At 39.5% G+C, this 25,186-nt stretch overlaps 1 protein-coding gene across 5 annotated transcripts in view; it reads left to right on the top strand.

Moving 5' to 3' along the window:
- The window catches only part of TBC1D4 (TBC1 domain family member 4), a 97,397-nt gene that overhangs the window by 42,620 nt on the left and 29,591 nt on the right, over positions 1–25,186 (top strand). For 4 of the 5 annotated variants that reach the window (XM_032099958.1, XM_032099960.1, XM_032099959.1 and 1 more), the window contains exons 2-8: positions 12,517–13,119; positions 14,485–14,574; positions 17,758–17,862; positions 20,402–20,534; positions 22,359–22,450; positions 23,221–23,331; positions 23,985–24,104. In XM_032099958.1, the coding sequence (XP_031955849.1) occupies positions 12,517–13,119; positions 14,485–14,574; positions 17,758–17,862; positions 20,402–20,534; positions 22,359–22,450; positions 23,221–23,331; positions 23,985–24,104 (1,254 nt within the window). Of the gene's footprint in view, positions 1–6,889; positions 7,040–12,516; positions 13,120–14,484; positions 14,575–17,757; positions 17,863–20,401; positions 20,535–22,358; positions 22,451–23,220; positions 23,332–23,984; positions 24,105–25,186 lie in introns of those variants that run through there. The other variant, XM_032099963.1, reaches the window with a different exon arrangement.

Genomic DNA, 25,186 nt, shown 5'->3' with positions numbered 1-25,186 from the left:
TATAGAAATGTATGGAATTGTTTTGGAAGCCCTTGTAGGTGTCACAGCTGAGAAATGACTGAAGCTTGGTGAGTAAGACATACCTTTGTTCTGAGATAGGATGCTGGGAATCACAGAAAAGATAGTTAAGAAATATGCTTAACTTTTATGATACAATGTTTCCTCACTGACTTTGCAAAACAAGTTTCAGCCTTGACTTCAGTGAGAACAGGACATTCAGACATGAACAAGAATAGATTCCGAGCATAGATAATTCCCAGATCAACTAAGCTCCCCCAGGGGAGGGAGAGTTGATGAGCAGAAGGAATAGAGTTCACTACTTGGGGGACCTTTTTTCTGATTTCGGTTAATAGTTTGTTAATACATGTTCACTGCTAACTCTCACCAGTTGCAGAGAGAAATCTTTCATAATCTGGGATATTGGAAGTAAAAATTAAGCTGTAGAATGACCAAATTGTGCATAAACTGAGTTCTAAGTTCCTCGGTCCAGAGAAAACTGTTGCCTTCTATGAAAGAACAACTCACATACTTACTTCTGAAACTTTAAGTTACTTGAAGGTGTATCTTGCTTTGATGGCCACTGAGTATGACAAGTCATACCTTAGTGAAATTATTAAGAAACTCCTGTAGTAAGCTGAAGTGAATGGGATTTATATTATCCTTCTAAATAACTTACTTAAATATCATGAGAACACGGTTGTGTCTGTGACAAAATAACTCTTCCCTTCTCATCGCTTGCCCATCAGACCAGAAATAGGAGTTTCTATTTCCAGGCCAGACAGGAGCCACATGATGGGATTTGCCATGTTACATCTAAGTATACTTTCACCAAGCCCTAGACATTAGAACTAATGCTGCCCTTCTCCTTTACAAGCATGGAACATACCTTACTATACAGGTATCCAGCTAAGATGTGCTAATAGTACTGGTGTGGGGGCTGCCCTGGCTGGACACCAGGCACCCACCAAAGCCACTCTCTCACTCCCTGCCTCAGTCGGACAGGGATGAGAAAACAAGAGGTCTGTGGGTCAAGGTAAGGACAGGGAGAGATCACTCACTGATTAGTGTCATGGGCAAAGCAGACTCAGCTTGAGGAAATCAGTTTAATTTATTACCAATCAAATCAGAGTAGGGTAACGAGAAGGAAAAATCTGAAAACACCTTCCTCCCACCCCTCCCTTCTTGGACTTAACTTTACTCCTAATTTTCTCTACCTTCTTCCCCCTCAGCAGTGCAGGGACAGGGAATGGGGATTCATCACACACTGTCTCTGCTGCTGCTTCCTCCTCAGAGGCAGGACTCTTCACACTCTTCTGCTCCAGTGTGGGGCCCCTCCCACAGGAGATAGCTCTCCACCAACTTCTCCAATCTGGGTCTTTCCCCTGGGTGCAGTTCTGCAGGAACAGGCTGCTCCAGTGTGGGCCCCTCCCACAGGGTGTAGTCCTTCAGGAACAGGCTGTTCTAGCGTGGGTCTCCTGCTGGAGTTCTGCCAGCAAACCATCTCCACTGCTGGTTCCTCTCTCTACAGATCTACAAGTCCCTTCCAGGAGCCTGCTCCAGTGTGGGCTTCGCATGGTGTCACAGTTTCCTTTGGTCTTCCTCTGCTCCAGTGTAGTGTCGTCCATGGGCTGCAGGTGGATCTCTACATCCCCATGGCCCTCCATGGGCTGCAGGGGCACAGCAGCTTCACCGTGGTCTGCCCCAGGGGCTGCAGGGGAATCTCAGCTCTGGCACCTGGAGCAGCTCCTGTCCCTCCTTCTTCACTGACCTTGGTGTCTGCAGGGCTGTTCCTCTCATGTGTTCCCATTCTTCTGTCCTAGCTGCCATTGCACAGGTTTTTTCCCTTTCTCAAATACATTATCTTGGAGGGGCTACCACCATCACTGACTGGCCTGATTGGCTGGTGGTGGGCTGATTGGCTGACACTGGCTGATTGGCTGACACTGATTGGCTGGTGGTGGGTCTGTCCTGGAGCCCGCTGGCATTGACTTTGTTGGATGTTGGGGAAACGCTGGCAGCTTCTCACAGAAGTCACCCCTGCGGTGCCCTTTGCTACCAAAACCTTGCCGCACAAACCCAGAGCAACTACTGAAATGAAGATACTGCTACAGAAGGTGAAGCAGTGTGGGCTTTGCTCTGCAAAAATGCCAGAAATCCTGGGTTAATTTGTCGTTGTGTTGCTAGGACATCGTAAAGCCAGTGCCACTCTTTCTGTGAAGGTTGTTATCAAAAAGTTAGCTGCAGTCATTTAATTTATCCTAGCTATTCTTCTTACCTGTGTGGTCTCAAGCAAATGCCCAAAATCTTACTGTTTATGCTGTTAGGCAGTGTTGTGCAGCTGCTGGCGTAGAAATAACTAGCACATACCAGGCACAATAAATTCAGAAAATAAAGTTCAGCTGTACTGAAATAAGTAGCATCTGCCAGTAGCAATTAGTGAAGCAGTGCAAAAGTTACTCTACCTGATGTATATGAAAATGTTGCCTAAAAAAATGAGCAGAACTTCCCTGATGATCTCAGAAACAACTTCTTCCTGCCCATCTTGACTCTATATACCTATTGTGCTTTCTTACTTACACAGTGATTAAGTGCCTCTGTGCTCCCTTTTTCCCTTCAGTTTTGTGGAACTCATATTCATAAACAAAACAAAATGCTCTCACGGACTTTTTGAAATATATATAAATAGTCTCATGGGTCTCTGTCACACCCTTAGCTTACTCTTCATGTATGTCACTATTGGTGCAAGAATCACCTTATAAAGCTGTTTCTCTGAAAGTCCCTTACACTGTTTACTTTATTGATTCCTTTATATCAAAGCTTTCTGGGAAAGCATTTCCTTTTCTGTTGATCCTGGGTCTTGTAGGTTGTTTTTGGTTTGGTTTGGTTTTTTGTTTTATTATTAGTAGTAGCAACAGTAGCTCTGTAGCTCTTCTAGAATTTCTCTGTGTTGAGAAGGAAAAGGACCATGCATTTAATTACTTTCAGCTCTTAAATTGAAATACTTGCCCATCGAGCTGTGTCTGTATGGATTTACATTTGAACACCATAACTATCTAATATAATTCTCTTCACAGCTACCATAACCAGCTGATGAAATCTTAGTATTTTAAACAGTTACTGATTGACTAGATTAGACTAATGCGACTCCCAGGGAGAGTAGTGTTTAGTGTTCTGTGCTGTGCTAACTTTGCCTTCAGGCATGGTATTCATTATTCCTCTGACTCCTAGGCAAAGTGGTGGTTCAAGACTTCAGTGCTGGAGGAAGTCTAGTTAGGTGGAAGTTCCCTGCTCTTCCCAGCGCCTCATTTCAAAACAGTTGGTAATTCAGCATCTGGAAGAGTATGGCTTTGAAATCCTTCCTTGCTGTGTTTATGCTTAGGTTCTTTCCTGGTTGTTATCTGGGAAGAGTTAATTGTACTACTGGTTGCTCAGGCATTTGATACTGTCACAAGACAGTGCAGTTGCTCTTGTGAACTGTGAGATTAGAAAACAAGCTGGAACATGTACAGGTGTGTTATCTCCAAAGTACTAGAAAACTAGTGGACATTATTTGGCAGGTGTGGAGAAGCTGTTGAAATGCTACTAAGTTGCAATCTATTTTCTTTATACTCCACGCACATTGTTTGATGAACCATGTGCATTTGTCTTTCACAGTTTCCTAATGAATGTTCTTTTGAGAAAAGGAGCCTTGAACCCAGTAGTAACACTTTTTGTCTCTGCCGCAGTATCATCTGCTGCTTGACACTGGCTTTGGTGTCCAACTTTCTGTAAGCAGAGCCTTTTTTAAGGAAAGTGTGTAGTCTGAAACCTCCCACTGCAGTTGAGAGTTTGTGGGAAAACATTGAATAGGAAAAGAACTAACTCCTTGGTTTCATGTCACTGAGGAATTTCTAGCCTCATTAAGGGAGCTAGAAGTTTTTGCAGTGCCTCACTTTATTGGACCAAGTATATCCACATGTGCTAGATCTGCCAGACTGAATAGAATCTAACTTTTCCAATCTCCCAGGTCAGCACTGAATTACTAACCACTTGCCATCTTCTCCTTCAGTGACAGTAGAAGAAGGTGGTTATTGTAGCAAATGAGTTATAAAAGTGGTGTCATCCATGGGTATCATAGTGGGTTTCAACCAAATCTGGGATGATACTCACTTTAGGAGTCTTCATGTTCTGCCATGTAGGAGTCCCAAAACTTTGATCTTGTGACTGGGGAAAAACAGACTTTTCAAAGTGTGTTCATTTCATAGTGAATCAACATGTTAGTTAATCTCTTAAATTTGAAATCTTGGGAACGTCTATCTGAAACTACAAAATTTAAAAATTGCCGCCTTCTTAAACATGGTGCATGAAGCATTTATTTCAGTGTTACCACTTTAAATCTGCTAAAATGAAGTTCATGGTCTTCTGATCTATATTTGAGAAGTGAGTAGTGACCATAAATGGGCAAAATACTTAAATGAGCTCTCCAACTCCCCACTCCCCCCCCAAAAGGAAATGAATGCAGAGAATGTATTAATTGTTTGGGACTGTCCACGTGACAGCCTTATCTTCTCAGGCAAGCCCTTTTAAAAATAGGGTATGTGTTAAACATGATGGAGTTTTGAAAACAACATCTTTAATAAACCTCTTACTAGAACTGCCAAGTTAAGCTAAAATGCAGTTTTCGGGAGAAAATTCCTAGCTAATATCTGAATTTGTGCTTTTATAGTTTGTAAGAACTTGGCTTAAAGAAGTTTAAGAACTGCTGTTCCAGGCAAGCTGTACTTTGTTAAGTCTTTCACTGAGAACTATGTCCTAAACTTGATGAATTGAGTTTTACTAATCTACATATTCAAAGAGGATAAGGATCATCATGAGACCTCTGTACTGACACTGCTGTGGGTTGCAGAGTACTCAAGCTGAGTGAATGTGAGCTGTATCTGAAAGGTGGAAAAGTATCAAGCCTGACTGGCCTAAACACAGGAGCAAAATACTGAGTGCAAGACCCTTCCTTGCTTAAGCACTGCTCCTGTTGTGCCGTGCTGTCACTGCCATCACTGAAGTTAACTTTGATACACTGCGGTAGAGTGCTTACATAGAAGTATAAAGAAAGGCACCTATTGTCCGCTCAGGCATCTAAACCATCTTGTAAGTCTTAGACATTCTTTCCTGTTAAGTAACTTGATCCACTTTGTGTCATTATAGTGCTTATTTAAATTTGGATATTTGGCATAGAAGTGTCTTGTGTGTGTGTAGCACACAGAATGTGTTCGGTGATCCACAAGTTTCCGGCAGCAAATTAGGAACTGTGATGGTTTGGTAAGTGTATGCTGTGCAACTCTGGCACTTTTTTCTGCTTGTTGACTGTATCAAAAACTAAACAGTGTAAGTAATTGCTGAGTTGATCTTGAATAAGAATTATTTTGAAAACTGAATTTAATTTTATTTTCGCTTACCTATCTAAAAATAGATCTCTGTTTAAGGTGGTGTAGTAGTAGTCTTCAGCTTTGCCTTCGGCAGGAGTATGTGATCTCCCCAGTATGTGGTGTGAGGCTGAATGTCAGAGTAAAATACATGCACTGCTCTGTAGGCAGTTCTTTAGAAGCAAAGCTAGCTGGGTCTTGACCAATCACCTAGGAAAAATATAGGCCAGGAAAATAGGAGGAAGACTGTCTCCTGAAAGCAAAACTTTATTCTATGCAATCCTTTAATGTTCCTCTATGCAATCCTTTAATGTGTTTTCTGATGCTTTAAGCTTTGGCTAAACTCATGAGCAGAAATGTGAAAGCACTAGCTGTTTCACTGAATCTTTCTTTGCCTATGTTCCAGCTTTCTGCTACTAGGCTTGTGTTGTGTTGGCCCAGACATGCAGCAGAATGAATTGGAGTTGATGGCAGATGCTTATTATTGCCTGCTGTGACTTTGAGTTTTCTAAACTGTATTTTTAGACTGTACACTAAGTGCAGATGGGTTATAGAAATATTCAGTAATTTGGCTGTTAATCCTTTCCCTTTGTGATAGCATTTCTCTTGGCTACAAGTCCTCCTTATTCCTGTAAAACAGAAGACGGTCAGTATTCCTTCAGCAGTAAGTCAGCTGATGGAGGCAGAGTCTTCTATTCTAGTTTCTAAATACCTCTAGCTTTAAACAAAGTCAGCAAATTGCTTGTGTGACTGCATAAGTTGAATCATGTCGACCTGGTCTTTTATCTCTTTATTGGAAAGATGAATTTTTAATGGTGAAAACTGTTAAGTGGGACACTGTCACCAGAGTGGGAAGCAGCAGAATGCAGTAGTTTTAGAAGTACAACAGGTCTGAATGATCAGTGTTGGACTAACTGGATGGCAGTAAAAGCATTTATAGCAGTTAAAGAAAAACAGTTCTCTCCCTCTCCCACCCTTCTTTCTAGTTGAGAATAGTTACAGATACCTGCACTTTGGGTGGCATTTGGGTGTGTTTTTATGTAAGATAAGAACTTTGCCTCCATGTCAAATGGCTGGTACATAGCAGGATATGATATGCGGCTTATTTTGTCTCTGTTCATGTTTCACTGTTGTGGCTGGGTTCTCCTATCTCGTGGATATGCAAGTTAACACTAACAAAAGGAGAGTCGTTCCAATTGCTCCTAATTTTTTCTCACATTGCACTGCTTTCTAGCTGATAGATGTCAAACTCCCAGTAATTAGCAAAGCGCAGGGTGTTGATTTCTGAACAGTATCCCGTTTCTCTTTTGTTTGCTTTTAAGTGTACATAGCCTGATCATGAGTGGGATGCATTATTCAAATCCGAGGCAGCGTGGATGCTTCCAGCCCCAAGTCAGGAAGTACTTGGCTTTTGAAGAATAACGGCTGCTGCACGGATTTCTGGCTCTGCTGTGATATCATGAAATGAGCCTGAGGAAATGCCGTGACAGCACTGCCAGCCCTTTGTGAGAGGGGGATCCTTTCTGCTCTCACTTATCCCAGGAATCTGTTCCAGAGTCTTCGTGTTCATGACACTTAAGGTTTGGTGACAGTTCTGCTTGGACATGCCTCTGCTTCTGAGCTGGCTCTCACACCAGAAGGTACTGACTGCTCCTGTCGTGTGTGTGTGAAGTTCATTCATCTCCTGTCTCTGCGTATGGTGGAAGGGATCTGCCACTGCACTTTGTGTGCTGATGGAGTAAGAGGGGTTGAGCTTTTTCCTTGTTTTGAAAATAATTGCCTTGCTAGAATTGCTGTCATTAAGTAGCCAGATTTGTTAGGCATGTTTGTTAGATTAGTACTTCACAGTCACACTAATGTTTATAAGCCTTATGGAATGAAGACGGGCTTTGCTTTGTTAATAAATTCCAGACTGAAATTTTCCATGTGGAAGCTAGACACAAATTAGGAAGAACTGCAGCTTCTCTGCAGGGAAATTCTGTTCATCTGTGAAAATAATGAAATACAGCCAGTGAATTTTGTTCTTTGCGATATCCATAGCATTCAAGTTCTAAGTTTGGATTAAAATTGAAAGCACTGCTTAGTAATTACCAAGGGATGGACTGAAAGTTATCACTCCAGCAAAAACGGGACATCCACCTTTGTTCACTGGAGGCTCTTGTAAATTCAAAGGGATTATTATTATTTTTTTTAATCCTCCCACTTCTGTCCCTGCTGTTCAAGAAAGCATGTAGTATTATGATGGAGATGCTCTGCCCATTCTAGAGTTGTGACAGTGTTCTAGTGTTACGCTGCAGCAGCCATGATTTAGTAGGCTCAGTAATCTTGCTGTTTTACAGCTTCAAGATATTGATGATAAATACTCATAACTGAAGTTCTGGTTTTGAAGTTTTAAGGGCTGCTGAAGTTGGAATTAATTTTAACAAGACCTTGCATTACTTATATCGGTTAAAGTGATGTTTCTTTGAACATGAAAATACTATTCTGCATAGAATGCAGTGAAGTGCCTTGATGTATAGTAGAATATTTCTTGGCAGTGCTAATCACATGCCCTTTGTGTGGTGTGCTGCTAATGCACGCGGAAGATGTTTGTTTGTTCTCCTTTATGAATTGACCCTATTACAGGTCTAGTTACAAGAGACAGAGCTAGATCTATCCCTTGAATTGCAGAGCAGGAGTTAGCTGAGTGCTGCCATGTTATTCTACGCTGTCTGGCCAAATGAATGATGTGGTGCAGTAGCTCAAAAGGTCTCTAGCCAAGACCATAGGGGGAGGTGTGTGGTACAGATAGAGGAGATGGAGGATTATCTGGCTAAAATTGGTGCTGTCATTAGTTTCAACTATCAAAACACTACTGCCTGTAGTAAACAGAGTTTGTGGCAGTGTCATGCTTTACTTCTTGCGTTGTTTTTTCAGAGCAGGATCTAATTTTAGGTGATGCAGAACTCGGCCTGTGCCATCTGTTCTGATTTGAGTACAGCTAACTTTTCCTTATTGAATCGCCACGTATGAAATCAGATCTGCTTGGGTGAAGACTGGTTCATATAATCTTAGGCTACTCAAATGTGAATAAGAAATCTGATTTGGGTTCCCAAGTGTGGGGTTGTTTCTTTTTCTTAAATTGCTTTTATTAGATAAATATATTTCCTGGGAGGGAAATATTGCCTCTTGGATGACATTATAGAGCACTTACTATTTGCCTCTTAACTCTCAGTCTTGTTTGGTTGGTTTTGGTACTGGGGTTTGGTTTTTTTGGTTTGCTTTTTTCTCAATCAAGTTTTGTAGCATTGTTCACACTGAAGAGCCAAACTGGTGTCACAGGTTTAGTTTCATACTTATGGTACCCACTGTCCATCCATGTCTTAATGACCTCTTGCCTTTGGGGGCATTGTTTGGTTAATACTGAAAACCTATGCAGTAACTCATTTAACATTTTAATTTTGCTCTACTGTAACAGCTGGTAGTAGATGTCCAGGAAGATTGTCAATGGTCCTATGGGTTTCAGGAGTAAGAATCCCATTTCTGCCCTCTGGCTGCTTAATTTAATTAGACTTCTGCAGGGAAATACTAGAACTTGGAAATACGTTAGTAAGTTTTCACTGTTTCAGGAGTCTGTCTTCTAAACTGATTTCCTAAAATCAGTTTTCCTAAACTGGTTTCTAAAAGTAATTAGGCATTTTCATTCTGGTAATTCAGTATTTTAAAAGCTCCATTCTGCTTATTGTCTTGTCTAACTTTGCCCTGAAATTTTGACAGTAACGGATAATAAGCTAATATCCATCTCCAAAAAGTTACACAACTTTGATGGTGAAATTTTATTACTGGGATTTCTTGATACACAGAGGAGCAAAATGTCAAAAACCAATGATACATGTCAAAGAAATGTGTAAAAGCCATACTGGGATGTATGCTTGATAATTACGTAACTTTTCCTGTATCTTGCATTTCAGGAAAATACAGATGCAAACTGTTGTTTAGACTCCATTTGATCCCACTTAGGGATTTAGCTCAAAGTCAAATCTTTATGTGAAAATGCTGTACTCTGCTCGGGTACATCTCAGAAGTAGCTCCTGGTTCTTGATAAGAAGGCGTCACTCTGGGAGTGAAGAGGGTCAGGTCTAGCAGCACAGGCTGGCACACTGTCAGTCATTGGGTCCATCATCAACAGCACACAGGTACTCCTGTACTCTAAAGACCAGTAAAATCCATGTGCACAACTTATAGCCTGGCAATGTTAGTATCTGTCTTTAATGTTATACTTGAAGCTGTTTTTTACACCATGCCACTCATAGTACCCATGAAACAACCAACAAGCATCTGGAACTAGTTCTGGGCTGTCTGACAGATATTAGTTATCAATTGTGACATCCCTGTATTGGATTACATTGTTTTTCTCTTCATCTGTGTATAAGGAAAGTATTCATAACCACAGACATTAAACAGGTCTCAAAATGTTAACTTTTCACATTAGTTTTGTCTATAGCCTGAAAAGAAGAAAAAAGTGAATGCTGATGAGGGAGCACCCAAAAAAATAATATAACCTATTAAAAAAGTTTACCTAAACAAAGCAGGGAATAAGGATTGTTTGGGCTGTATGAGCTGAAACCCCTGCTCTAATGGTAGGATCCCTCTATGCATAAGTGAAAATACTGTAGCAATTTATGCGATGCAAAAACTTTTTGATGAGCAGAGATTCTGAAATAATAATTGTGACTTAAATACTAATGTCTAAAGACTAAACACAGTCTGGAAAGTATGGAAATAAAACAAAGTGATAAACAGCAGGATACTTAGGATGATGGGTTTCTCTAAGTAGAATTGGAATAACTTAAAACTCTGTATTTGTGAGGGAGATGTCTGACTGAAGAGGGGATGGATGGGTATTCCTTTGGAGTAGAATTGGTGGTGTCTTATCGTCAGCCTATCTGGACATTTGCTGGTGAGGGAGAGAGTGGGAAGGATGTGTTAGGAGGCTATTGGGTATTTTTAGAAAAACTTAGGAATTTCCAGTTTTTTTCTCTTAGAGGTGATGAGCAAGAGGCAAAACTCAGTTACTGGAGTGGAAGTGAGGGTACCCTTTAAAAAAAATCTAAATTGCTGATTAAACAGATGACAGTGGTTGCTCTAGTTGATTGCGTGTAAAGCGTGTGCATTTTGAATACAATTATCATTTGTCACTGTACTTTGAGTAGAAATGTATGTGAATTGCCCTGTAACAGCTTCTGGATTCTAAAAAGGGAAGTTTTAGTTAAAAGATAGCTAGTTTGTGAATTCTGTTAAAATAGAGAACTAAGAAATTTAAACTCTAGAACTTCTTTAAGCACAGGCTGTGGAGAGAATAAGAGATCGATCAGTGGAAAAAGAGCTGTGTCTTGGAATACAACAGGCAAGTGCCAAGTGAGGATTGTGCACGTCCAGCTGAACTGGCATGGCTGGGAGGAAGTGCACCTTGGGTGATGGTAAAGCAGCCTGGTAGTGAGAATGAGGAAAGAATAGTTACACTCTAGTATCTGTGTCAGATAGACTTAGCTTTAACCTCACTGAAAACTGAGATGGTGATGGCATCTAAAGGGATAGAAGCCAAATGGTCAGCAGACCTTAGTGCAATCAAACTTCATTTTGCAATAAATGAACTGGAAGCAGATTTGAGTTGAATGCCCGAGGGATGAGGAGTGTGTAGTAGGAGAAGGGGATTAAGATAAGGTAATTTTCCACTGTGACTTGCAAAAGTATTGGTATATGAGATTGCTGCCTCAGTAGCAAGCTTCAGCTGTATCATGTGACTGAAAGAAAGAAATGCTGTAGGGAGCGTGGATTATTTACTAAGGTGTGACTTTAAAGTTACCTTTTTTAATAGAAAAATTCTTTGAAAAATATCATATACTACAGACACAGTGGAAAGCTGTATAAAATACAAAAGCTGTTGATTGATTATATCGGATTAGTTGCATGTTGAGATCTGATTTCTCTTGCAAAGAAAATTGGATAGATTGTCTCCCTGTTATTGTCAGCAGTAACTTCCCCAATGCATGTAGTGTGATGCCATTCATTATACTTCGAGAGAAAATGGGACATGTTGGAAAGAGGCATGGTTCAGAAGAGTAGGTACTGTCTAAAGAGCAACTTTTGTCACTCGGATCTGCAGTTAGTGGAGTTGGGTAAGTCCTTGTTTTCTTTAGTGAAGCCAAAATGAAAAACAAGCTCAGGTATTGAATATGTTGGTACTGAAAGCAGACTCCTCCCAGGGTGATTTGGATTAAATGGAGGAAGACCCAGGTGTCTGTGAATGACTGTGATACAGGGCTGAAATTGTGAGTTTCTACTGGAGATGCTCAGTTTGGCCCTACAGTAGTAGGGCCTTGTGTATGTGTATATATATATATTTTATATGTATATATATACACACACACTATATATATAGAGTAGGGGTCTGTGTGGAAGAGAAAAGAGATTTGTGTGTGCTGCTTAATTGCACAATGACTGAGGCAGCAGAGAAGTGTGACCTTAAGGTGAACTGTGTCATAGGATGGATGGGGCAAGGTTTTTATAGTTGATAATAAGTGAGACCTAATGCAATTGCACATGGTACTTCAATAAAATGTCCATATTCTTGCTACCTGTATTCCAAAACTGTCAGTTGAAACTGATGGAGATTGCTGGTCTCTTTTCCACAAAACTGTTCCCAAAACAGTCTTAAGAATAGAAAAGTGGCTCTGCAAAATAAAAACAAAGGAGCAGTGATGGCCCTTTACAGAATACAGCAGTAAAATATGCCAATGTGGGCAGAGGACCATGGAAAAGAGAAGGTAGTCTCAGTAAAAACAAACAAATTTAAAAAAATGTGAACATTTGCCAATCGACCTTATGTAATTTAAAACCTTATGTATTGGAAGACGTTCCAGGAAAAAATTAGAAATTATTTGCTCTGCTTCCACTCCGTCAATTGTCCATACAGAATTTAGACTTTGCTGGTTTTATGTTGTTTGCCAAGAAGCTTGTGGCACTCTGCTGGAGAAATAGCATGTGTAACTGCTTACCTTAACAAATGCTTGACACATCACTGTCTGTGCTGTCTCATTTGTGGTTACTAAAAAAGCCTTTCACACTGTCCCCTTAGGTTCCTGATGTCATCAGCAGCATAAGACAAGTCTCTAAAGCAGCACTGAAAGAAGATGCCAAACCAAGTAAGGATGGTGAAGATGCCTTCTATGACTCTCAAAAATTTGAGGTCTTGTACTGTGGAAAGGTGACAGTGGCTCACAAGAAAGCTCCCTCCACACTAATTGATGACTGCATAGAGAAATTCAGCCTTCATGAGCGCCAGCGCCTGAAACTGTTAAATGAGCAGCGGAATAATGAGTCGAGTTTGGACTTGCCCCTGTGTGAAGAAAATGTGCCAGCTTCTCCACTGGACAGCCCATTTGAGGAGCTGGACAGCCCAAACAGCACTTCGGGGCATGCTGCAATGTTTACAATTGGCAGCCAGACCAACTTGACCAACCTGGCCAGCACTCGTGGCTTCTTTCCAGAGAGGATTTTAGAGGACGCTGGCTTTGATGAGCAGCAGGAGTTTCGCTCCCGGTGCAGCAGTGTCACTGCAGTGATGCAGAGAAGGGTTCATGACACAAACCTGAAAATACAGTCCCGCAGAAGACACGCAAGTGCACCCAGTCATGTTCAGCCCTCTGACTCTGAGAAGAACAGGACAATGTTGTTCCAGGTGTGTACTAGGACGAGCAATTAATTTCCTGTTGGTTCTGTACCATATCTTTTTCCCCTGTGCAGTTTGAGACAAGTTTTGCAAGACAAGTAATACGGATCCAGTATGGCTTCATTATTTGAATTTGTTGTAGAAATTTTTGTATCTGTTCATAAATGGTTGGAATACTAGTAGTTGAACTTTCTTAAGGAAGTCACCTCAACTCACGAGCTCAGGCAAATTTTAAAAAAAAGTATTTATGGAGTAATCACTCAAAAGAGTAGAGTTTTTAGAGAAATAATTCTTTTATATGCAGTTTTGGATTGTCTGTATTAGTAATATCTAGAACCTAGCTGAAAAACATGAATATTCTTTCAAAAAGAGAATCAGTGAAGACTACCATGCAAACAAAACCTCTTTTTTTGTGCACTTAAAAAGAAACTCACAACTTCACGTAAGACTTTTACAGCCTTATGTTTGAGCCAGCCTCTTTCTGATAATTTGTGTTAATATCTCCTCTTTCCCAGATGAGTATTCAAACATCTGTGCACTGAAGGCTTCTTCCTTCAGACTCCAGTGGTTATTTGTCTTGCCTGAAGTGCATTTCATATATTTGGAACTTGTTTTGAGAAAACAGAAGGACACATAAAGGAGGTGACCCATAAAAGGAAAAATCTTTGGACCTTAAAATAACGACAGGCTAAATGCCTGGATTTTGTCTTTCCATTCGTTTTAAAGATCATTCTTGTTTTTTATTCTCTTGGGGAAATGATAACTGAAGCAAGAATGCATTGCCCTTCAGAAAGCCACAGCTTATCACTAGTAATTAAAAGGATTTAGCTGAAAAAATCTCTGAGGTCTGTACATTAAGTTCCATAGGCTTAAGAAACAGTTTGGGAAAGCTGAAAGGTAGTTTGCTGCAGAACCTGCTCTTTCTCATTTAGAATTAGTACAAACCAGAAAGTGTTCTTAGTTTCTCAGCTTATCTGTGGTATAATTTAAAAACCAAAAATCCCCAAATTATTATTTTTTTTTCTGTGGCTTTTAATTTAGCCACATTGTTTCCTAAAGGTTTTAGTATTGTCTGTCAAACGTGTGATCTTTGGACTAAAATAACTTGAAGAAAAAAGGTGGGGGAGGGGAAGAAAAGCTGTCTTCTTTCCAAGTCTTTTTCTTATTCAACTGAGTGTATTGTTCTTGCTGAAATATTCTTACTCAATATAGGCTGAATTATGGCTCCCTGGCACCCTTGTTCCTGCTGAGTAAGTGATTGTGCCAAAAGGTGCTCTATGTGAACAAGAAAGGGCTAGATTCTGGCATTTTTGTTGCTGTCAGTGCTGTGCCCCCAAGACAGTCATAAATTAGATTTGTTTTCCTCCCCCTCAGGTTGGAAGGTTTGAAGTTAACCTCATCAGTCCAGACACCAAATCTGTTGTGTTTGAAAAGAATTTTAAAGATATCTCCTCATGTTCTCAGGTAAGCACTAAAGAGAAGCAGTATGTAGACCATCAAGAGAAAAAGATTTTATTTGTTCTTCGGCTGTGTTGCCTCACTGGTCAATAGGCAGGAGAAAAAAAGAAATGTAGAATTCTATTTCCAGAAAAGTCCAGAAAATATGAGTACAAAATAACCAGTCTGAGCTGTGTGATAGCAGCAACTTTGATCACTGGTCAGCAAACAAAGTATAAACTGTTCTGCTTTGGGAGAGTATGGGATATGTTTTTGGAAGTAGTTTAATCTCTATTTAGGATGCTCTGAGTGTGCTGTTTCTGAGCAGATAAGCTCCTGAAATCCTTCAGAATGAAAGGAGGAGAGCATCAAATCAACCCTTCAGAAAAACAGCACTTCACCTGCATCATTTCTTCTGGAGAATATGGCAGTAGGTGTACCTAGCTATGTTCAGTAGTAAATGTTTCTTATAAAGTTAAATGTCAAGGCTAAGAGGTTCACCTTTCCATCTTGCTCTTGTTCAGCACCAGTTACTACAGACACTTTCTGGTTTGAGGTTTTACTTTATTATCTCCTTTCATTTGCCATGCCACATTATCACTTCAGGCCTCCTTTAACATGATTATTCCAGTTTGAAGTACACTTTTGGCATTCTCTAAACCTGTATTTCTCCTCCAAGTGTTTTCATTTTAATGATAATAACAAGTCCGCTCCTGTATGACTGGGCTACCAATGCTTAGAAAAATTAAGAATTAGGCAATACTTGTAACTCAAGTGGAATCTTGAGCTACCAACTAAAGGTCCAGGTCCTTAAATTGACTCTACTGTTTGACTACAATTTGTATTGCTTTTGGTAGAGGAAAAAAGCTAATGCAAATACAGAATAGGACAGTATAATCAAACAGTGTCGTAATAGGTTTATAATACAGATCAAAATCTTAAAGCAGGGGTATGGAAAGCAGAATTTGCAGATGACTTGGGTCTTCTCCTGCTTTTTGGGTGTACTGATCTAATAAAAATGACACTTCAGCTTTCGGTACTGAGCTCCTAGGTTGTATATATACATACTTATGATAGTCAAACAAAACAGTCCTAAGTGGGGACAACTTTTTGTCTGCTGACTTTAAAGTATGCTGACCAATAAGACCATGGAAGACCTTCAAGGCCCAGCTTTCCTTCAGGAAAATAACATTGTACAGTAAACAGTGTTAGGTAATTCTGTGTGTTGGGCTTTGGGTGTGTTTTTCACTCTATCTCTTTGCTTTCATTTGGAGCAAAGCTTCTGTTACTTTGCATTCTTGAAGAACTCAGAGGCACAGAAGAAATCACAATACTTCAGGGATTTTGTTTGTTTTGTTGTTTTTTTTTAATGAAAAGCAGTTACTTCAGAGAAGTCGAGGGGGTTCTGTGTTCAATAGAAATAAAATATTATTTTGTTCAAGACTAAGCATTAGTTTCATAAACCTCATCGTTATTTCCTTTAAGAACTTGGTGCTAGCCCCAGGCAGGGCTACTCTGTTAGGGATTTATAGAGCAGTGATTTACTATGTATTGTGGGACTGTGGCTTAGGAATATTTATCCTTTCAAGCTTCACAAACAATGAAAAGGAGATGTTATCGTCAGTTTGCATTCTGGATTCTCTTAGTCTGGTCTAATAAAGGTATTTTTTATCTTAAAGCTTAAGCATGGTTGAGCTGCTGCATTCAATTAATTATCCATGCTCCTTAAAATTGACAAGCAGCAGACATAATTGATGATAAACCTCTGTGTGTGCAGTCTAAACTCAGATATCAAATAGCTGTAGAAGTTTTGTTGTTGCAGCCTTACCCTTAAGGGAACCCAGAAAACCAGAAAACTTGGCTCTCTCATCATGGCAAGTCCTGCCACCCTCTTAAAGAAATGTGATGGAAGTACTGTTGATTTAGGAACATACCGTGCTATTTATGCTTCATTAGGGCAAGTGTCACATCTGTTTTCCCCCTGAAATGTTCTCCTGTGGAGACTGAGAAGTCAAGACAGCAGTAGACTTGTTCAGGCACTGTCAGCAGTGAGGGAACTGGCATCTCACCAAGCCACCTTTAGTAAATATGTTTTCTTGCAAAACAGAGGTCAGCACTTCACTGTACTATAGATCAACATGTGTATGTATCTGACGTTTTTTATTTTATGCTTCTGAAGACTTCATGTGTCACGAGAAAATGAAGTCAAGATTAGTTGGACCATAGCTCAACTAATGGCATTTGTGTCACCTTAGCGACCCTTTGCACCTATTAAGTGGCACAAATGTGACTATTGGAATTTTGTTTTTAAAAACAACAAGTGTGTAGCAACAATGTGTTCAGTCTGTCACGTACTGCATTTCCAATTTTGTCTAGAGTGTTTTCTGTAGTGACAGGCAAGTTGCTTTGCCTCCTCCTCTCTTTTATGATATAGGTGTTTTCTTTGGAGATGGATCCAAGCAGCCGTGTTCTGATTTTGGTTGTATTTGAACTTGAGGGATTAGGCTTTCATTTTGAGAAAATCGACTATTACCATACTCAGATGATAAAAACATTGGCAAAAGCTTTAACAATAGTGAGTCATGTTCCCTGAATTGAGACTGGGAATACAGTGCTTCTTAGGAAGCAGCTGTCTTTGATCTTCTCACTGTTGTTAGCAAGGTAGCATTCCCTGTCAAGCTGTTATACTAAGATCTTGAAAGAAAGTATCAGTAGTAATGTGTAGTGTGTCTTGAAATTTCTGGTATGTAACTCAGTCTCAAAGAACTTATTGCAGAATTTGGTTGGAATTCTGTATGTGGCCACTTATTCCGTGCTTCTTTTTTTTTTTTTTTTTTTTTTGGTGTAGTATCACAGGAAAGTAAGGGTCTGCTGCTACCCTGATAATTCTCCAATCCTGTGTTTTAGCATGGGCTTATTACATCAGATTTTCACTGTGGAGGCAATTCCAAATGCAATCTAGCAGTTTTTAGTTTGCTTCCCTGAAAATCTGGTTTTGCTAATGGAATAAATTCAGGTCCAGATTTATTGCTGTATAACTTTGTTTTTGATTGTATAAAGATCTTTATATAACTTAAATACAAAAAGCAATTTAAACAATACTACTTGTAAAATAAATCATTAGGAGTATGAACTTATAGTTTCTCAAATTTTTGGAAACTAAGCCTGTTTATAAAATAGTTCCCTAATGCTGTTTTAAAACTCTCTTAGGGTATAAAACACGTTGATCACTTTGGTTTCATTTGCCGGGAATCTGTGGAACCTGGGTTAAGCCAGTACATTTGCTATGTGTTCCAGTGTGCAAGTGAGTCTCTGGTGAGTATTTATTAATGATCCTAACGTTTTCATCAGAGCATTTCCAAGGCATTTCCTGAACAACAGGAGTCTCTGTTATTCTGCTGTGTCAGCTGAGCCTCAGTGGTCACATCTGCTCAGGTGCAAGATGTCAGCTGTGCCTATGCAAATGTGCAATAGGAAACGCATGTGTTCCGTTCGTGCACAGCTGTATCCTGCTACTCTGCTGATGCCTATATCAGTAACAGATAAATCCACATGGGTGTGTTTGTGCATGCAGACTGTGAGCATATTCGGGCTCTGTATTTGATTGTAACTCTTCCAGTTCTAACTGTTGAGAGACTTGGTTCCCCATTAGACATGTGAAGACATGTATTGAATCGGTAACAAAGCTGACAATAAAACCCAAACATACCCTTCAGGGTAGGGTTTAAACTATTGGCTGATCCTGCATGTGTCTTAAGCCTACATCTGGCTTTAGCTTTTTCCCTGTAGTCTGTTTTGTTCCTCAGGAGAAGAAAACAGCAGCATCTGATCACAGAAGAAGAAAACCATAGTACTCGTGCATGTATGTAACTATAAGAAAAGTACATAGGACATTGTATAAAGTATGTATCAGTTAACAGAAGTTTCAGATGCTACTGATTTTACTGATAACAGGTAGCTTAATAGTGTGAGATGCATACAGTAAATTATTTTGACTGTTCCATTTTTATTTTAAAATTCTGACACTTTAAAAAGAAGTTGTTTCCTGTTCTGAAATGTGTTTGTTTCTGATGGCTCTGCTAAGAGCTGCTAGCTCTTTCTCAGATAAACCTAAAAATCACTTTTCTAGCTAGCTGAAAATGCAATTTGTTAATCCATTGACCAGCTTGAGAGTGAATAGATTTACATCAACAGAACTTCAAACAGCTAACACCTCTAGATGTACAATGGCAGCCGAGGCTGCACTTTTGTCAAAATGGGAGCTTGTTATGAAATTAGCTTTATCATTGCACTAACAGGAAATGTTACATATGACCTATTGATAAATCTGATCATGTATAATTCAAAGACTTCAGTGGTCTATAAAACCCCCATGTTTTTATGAACCTCTTTGCCTATTCTAGTACTGATAGGTGTGGGTATGTCCGCAATGCAGTATGAAATGAAAAGTCCTGAGCTGCTGTCAGATGCAATCACACAGATCCTGGTGGCAGTTTGGCTGTGACAGGGCAGAGCTTTCCAGATTCTCCACTGCCAGACAGGCTGTGTTGGGAGGCTTGTGTATATTTGCTCCTAGTTACAGTTTGTGCTATAGTTATTATGATTTTAGTGTAGTCATAATCCATAGGCTTAGCACTGTTCTATGGATCTTGCATTGGAGAGGGATTGTAGCCAACTTAAAAAACTTACCAGTCCGTGTTGTAAGATGGACATTCACTGTTCAGTGTCCTGCTGATTTATTGCTAGTAAGAGAAAGCACCCAGAAATTACTGGTAATGCGTAAAACTGCGAGGTTTAAAGCAAACAAAACAAACCTAGACATACTGGGACATAAACTAGTTCAAATTTCTACGTTCAGGTTCCTTTCCTACTTTTTTTTTCTTTTTTCTCCCAAGTCACAGACCCTCAAAAAAGTCTGTATGTTTCCAGTGTTAAACTGCATGATTTTGGTCTCAAATATTTCAGCTTTTTTCTTCCTGCTTATAAAAAAAGCAGACTGAGACCTGATCCTGAAGTTGAATACTGATTTCATTCCTAAAATTGTTCTCACGCTGCTGTCTCTCTCTTTCCTTGTTAATGCTAAGACTCAGCAAACAGCTTTTAATATGCATTATATTCCCCTGAAATACAGAGAGGGGAGCTCCAAGTGCTTTGTATGCAAGGTCTGGGAGAATATTTGAATGAATGAGGACAGATGCTGTGAGCTCAGCCTTCCTTAGATACAAGTTGAGCTTTTCCAGTGCTGGTGTGTGGGAACATAGCACTGCTGTGTTTGTGGCAGCAGCAGAGGAAAGATCAGGGCAGACTGCAGGGCAGGCCAGCAGTACTTAAGGATACGTGGTGTTTGTAATGAAGCTGGTAGGCAATCTGGTATCCGGGAGAAAAGTGAACTCTTATGGGAAACTCCTGTCTGGCAGCAGGGATGGGTCTGTGGGGGTTGGTGCTAAAATGGTTTAGTGGTGGGAAGACAGAGGTTAAGAGGGAGCATGTGCAGTTTACAGGAGAAACTTGAAGCTAAAGAAATTAATGCTTTTTATTTAGCCAGCACATACTCAACCCAAAAATTCCCACTAGCAGCTTCTTAAAACGGTGGGTGCCTTCCCAGTAAGCTTGACTAGCTGCGGTTAGATACCAAAATTACACTGTCTGGCTGAACTTAAAGATGGTGACCATCTACAGAAAAGGTAGAAAGCTGGGAATTCAACTTTGATCTCTTTAGAAAACAGAAAATGGGTTTGTATGGTTTTGGTTTTTTCTTTAATTCTAAAGCACCTGTGATGTGATTTATAAATCTAATTTCATGTATATGGCATGCATTTTTGTTTATATACTCTTTTCCCTCTGTCCCATATAGGTTGATGAGGTAATGCTGACCCTGAAACAAGCCTTCAGCACTGCTGCAGCTCTGCAAAATGCCAAGACACAGATAAAACTGTGTGAGGCCTGCCCTATGCATTCATTGCACAAACTTTGTGAAAGAATTGAAGGTAGCAGCTGAGTTTATTTTTTATTGTTGTTTGCTGATTTTTCTAGAGGAATAACTTAGTGTAAGAACAGAGGGGAAAGTATCCCAGTGTGCAATTCTTACTGTCACTTTGCATTCTCTCTCTTTAGGTGGAGTGTTAGCAGTAGTGATACTGTGACAGAAATAGTATGGCTTCTGTTATAAATACATACTCTTTCATCCTCATACCTTTCTTAAGCAGAGCAGCAAAGCCCACCAGTTGACCCTTCATTTGTTTGGCTTTTTTTTTTTTTTTTAATTTGCATGCTTTCAAAATGATTCATAAAAAGACAGTCATGATCAAAAAGGATCTTTCTTTCCTGTGTGTTCCTTCTTTCCTGTGTGGGGTTATTTTTTCCTTCTTTGTGTTTATTCCCTCACACACTTCAAAATCTAGTTATATTATGGGAAAATAAATTTTTAAATTTGGAGATTAATATCTAATGAAGAAAGTTAAGGCAACTCCCCAACTTCAGATATGAATAGACAGACTTTTGTATTGTCTCTGGAAGTGAAGTATGCCAGAACACATGCAAAAAGTCTTACAAGACAAAATTAAAAAAAAAAAAGTAAGAATCCTATTTTTATAGTCACTCTGCTATGTGTCCTTGCAAAGTATTTTATGCAAAAAAAAAGCATATATGTTACAAAAAGCAAATAGTCTTGTATCTTCTGGTTTAGTGATCATGGTGCTCCGTATTTACAGTTCTCCCATTCATTGAAGCTTCACTGAACTTACTTCCCTCTGGTGGATGAAAAGTGAAGTGTAAAATCCTAGTGGGGTGAAATTTTGTTAGGCTGAGACTTACAGTTTCCGGGTTTAACAACAGGTGTTCAGAAGTGATAAAGCTTAGCTGGGAAGTTTTCTGTAAATGATAAGCTATAGAGGCTGCTGTATAAGGCAGTGAAGGTAACTTGAACACAGATGCTTGCGGGATAATAAGTACCCAGTATCAAAATAAAATCTCTCTTAAGGCAACAACTAGAGTACTGTAATGGTAGTTTCATAACCTTTTTTACTTAGTGACTGAAAGACTTATTTTAGTGTCCCTTTTTTTTATCCATCTGCTTTGTTTTGAGTCTAGAAGTTTAGCAAAATCAAACCTAAAGCTGCATGACTTTGAAAAAAATTTTTTATCTGTTCTGGTTGCAATTTTCTGTGAATGGTATCTTAGAAAAAACATCGTTATCTAGTTCAAAGGGTTTGTTTTTGCTCACATTTTTTGTAGCTTCCTAGAATGAGCTCTGTGACAAAACGTGCACTTTATTGAGTATCAGAAATTCTTTCCTTTATTCTTACAGCTTTTATGCTGTTCTTGCTTTTAAAAGTGTCTTCATTTCTCTGGTATGACCTCTACCCTATCCTTTCCTTGGACAGAAAGGCGTCTAAGTTTTTCAGTTAAAAGCTTCCAAGTATCCTATGCATTGGTTATCTCTCCAGTTGTTACCCTGATCTGTTCCTTTCCTCCTCCTCTCCTGTTCACTTGTCAGGCTTCCAGCTGTCAGTGATCTCTTGGTATTAGGACAGAAGCCATTGGTGGGGTAGGGAGCCCGACCTTTTACACAGGAGCCAGCCACTTAGCTGCTGCTGGTTATATTTTTGCTAATAAAGAAAGGGGACAAAGCCAGAGGGTTTAGCAAAACCTCAATTATTTTGTATCATGTATACAGTGGATATACAACTGTCATACATTTAACTTGTATAAACTTAAGTACAGGTTTATATCTTCTACTGTCATTTTGCTTGAATGTTTTTTGAGAGATCTTTTGAGACTCTAGAAGCTTTAATGGTCCTTTCTTTTCCCAGGACTTTATCCACCAAGAGCCAAACTTGTAATTCAGAGACATCTGTCATCACTAAGTGATAATGAGCAAGCAGACATTTTTGAACGTGTTCAGGTAGAAGCTGTTCTTCCTAATTTGAAAAGGACCATGATAAAATGGACTAGATATTTTTGCATTTGATTATGTTTGGTTTGTTATGTAGTTGATCTAGAATTTACTATTTTCCCACCAAACATCATAATGAAATCGCATGCTCCAACTTCACCTTATGTGTGATACACTGCTGTTGGAAAAGTTTTGTTTCCCGAACTTGCTGAGGTACTGTGTGTTTTTACCCAGTGTGTTTTTTTATTCTGAGCTTAGTTTTTCATCTGCAAACATGTTTCCCTGCTTGAAGGTGATGTGGGAGTAGGCTGAGAGCAGGAGAGACATTCACGTATCAGGAACATGTCTGGCATCTTCAGAATTTGTCTTTTTTGACTTACTTTGGCACAACATTCTGGTGTAAGCAGATGTACTCTAGTGGATGAAGTTACAGTGATTTAGGCTTCCAAAGGCTGTGCTCCTCTATAGATTCCTGAAGAATAGAGTGGCTTGGTTTCCTTATGCCACATATAAGGCTGTATAGTAACAGACAATCTTAGAAAACAAAATGTATGAGCATAAGACTCCGTTCTCTCTACAGCCTGCAACATTTTTCAGTTTTTGTTCTATCTTGCTAGGGAGTGTGAAGGCGCACAGACAGAATTGCAATACAGCATAGTGACACTGCACTCTGGCGTTTGGGGTACCAGTATATTCATTTTAAAGAATACCTACATAGGAAGGAAAATAAGCAAGTCATGACTTGAAAGACAAACTCCTTTCTTTGCTGTTACTGACAGAAAATGAAGCCTGACAATGACCAGGAAGAAAATGAACTTGTGATCTTACATCTCCGTCAGCTCTGTGAGACTAAGCAGAAAACGCACATCCACATTGGTGAAGCACCATCGGTAAAGCTTGGTTTTGTATTATTCCTCTCCCTCTTCCCACCCTGTTAAAATGCTGTCTTAATTACTAGTAGGATCACTGCTAGATTTCTTCAGGAGTAGCTGAAGCTGGGTATTGTAATTAAGAAAGGACTGTACAGGAAAAGAAATCTGATTTAATTTGTAGTGGCTTGTTTGGGTTTTATAAGTTGAGGGGACACAACAGAAAGAAAGACACCCAGTTACTTTTATGTCTATATTTCCTTATGTTGTGAGGATAACTCTTCTTTTTCTTTCCCCTTTGATCCCCATTCCTAAGCAATAATATCTAGGGAGGATAGGAATGAAGAGGCCATTTGTTTCAGTTTAAACTGTGAATTTACCTTGCAAAGGAAATGGGCAACAGTATCGTTAAATTGGTATGCTTTTACAATATCGTCTTTGGGGATGGAATGTGCCTTTAACGGTGGGTTTGTTTGTTTGTTTGGGAGACTGTTTTGGTTTTTTGAGATTTGTTTTTTTTGAAGGAGGGTAGTATGTTTGTGGTGTTTTTTTTAATAAGGCCAAGGGTATTTTGTTTCTTATGTAACTTGGTTCAGCTCTAGTCTTTGGAAATAGTCTTCACAATTAAAAGAAGAATTGGCAAAGGTGAATAGTGTCCTTGCTCATTTCAACAGGTCATTTCTAACAGTGCAATTCCAGAAAGCACCACCAGTGGTGGCAGGTTTAAACTTGATGTTCTGAAAAACAAGGCCAAGAAATCCTTGACTAGCTCTCTGGAAAATATCTTCTCAAGGGTAAGTTTAACAACTCATTACCATCAGCTGTCCCAAATACCCTTGACAATAATGACCTATCAGATACTTTTTGTTTTGTCCCCAGTCTGATAAATGCTTAATGAAGCAATATCCCCGTTGTGAAATCCATGAGTTACAGCTGGGTTGATTGTGTCTTAACTGTACTAGAAAGTTTACAGTAAGGCCACACATGCTGAGGGGAAAAAAGATGAATTTGTGAATAACAAACATTCATTGTAGGTGGCAAGTGAGCTAGCTGAGTATTGTTGGATGTGTTGCTTCAGAATAAAATTTAATCAGGATGGTTGCATGGTCCCATAAAGAGACATTATTGGTTTTTTCACAGTGTGAGTAAATGTGCCTGCATATATGGGAAATCTTTCTGTTCTGAGAAGTAATGCCTTCCAGCTCATAGCTAAAATTGCTAAAAATTGCTAAAAAGAAAAAAAAATTGCAAAAGTTCCTTTTGCAGGCGGAAACAAAAGCAATAGTCGTAAAAAATGGGTTGATCTTCATTTTAATGTTCCTAGCCAGATATGATGTGAAATTGCAGATTATCACTGAAAGTCTCTTACATTAAGTAGTCTTTTAGTAAAGAAGTCTGAATGGCAAGTTTTGCTTAGTGTCCCTTGCTCAGAAGGGTGAGCAGAGAAGAGGCATATAGGGAAATATCTCAAGAAGGCTGTGTGCCTGGGATCCAGTGTGTCACTATAGAGGAAATGTCATGAGCTGTGAGTACAGGATAATTTGGACCAGTGACATTAAGTTCCTTTTGCTAGTAACTTTAAAAGCACTAAGATGCACTTGTCCTGCGGCTTACGTGGACACGTCATAAAGTAACCTACAAATGTAGGATGCCACGGATGTTCCCTGTAAAGGAAACAGATAAGTCTTAGCCAGAGAGAATCCTTAGAACTTACAGGTAGGTGTCAATTTGATCTAGGACTGAAACTAGCAGTAAAACTCTCCTGGTCAAATTTGACCTCTGTGGTGTAGCAGATTTTACAAACTAGGGACTTGGTGTGAATATGGAGAGAGAGAAAGAGAGAATGTATGCGAAAGAGAGCAAAAGAGTGATAGCA

Source organism: Corvus moneduloides, chromosome 2 (assembly GCF_009650955.1).
Source record: "Corvus moneduloides isolate bCorMon1 chromosome 2, bCorMon1.pri, whole genome shotgun sequence".
Classification (NCBI taxonomy): Eukaryota; Metazoa; Chordata; class Aves; order Passeriformes; family Corvidae; genus Corvus; species Corvus moneduloides.
This window is presented reverse-complemented; position numbering and strand designations above follow the sequence as displayed.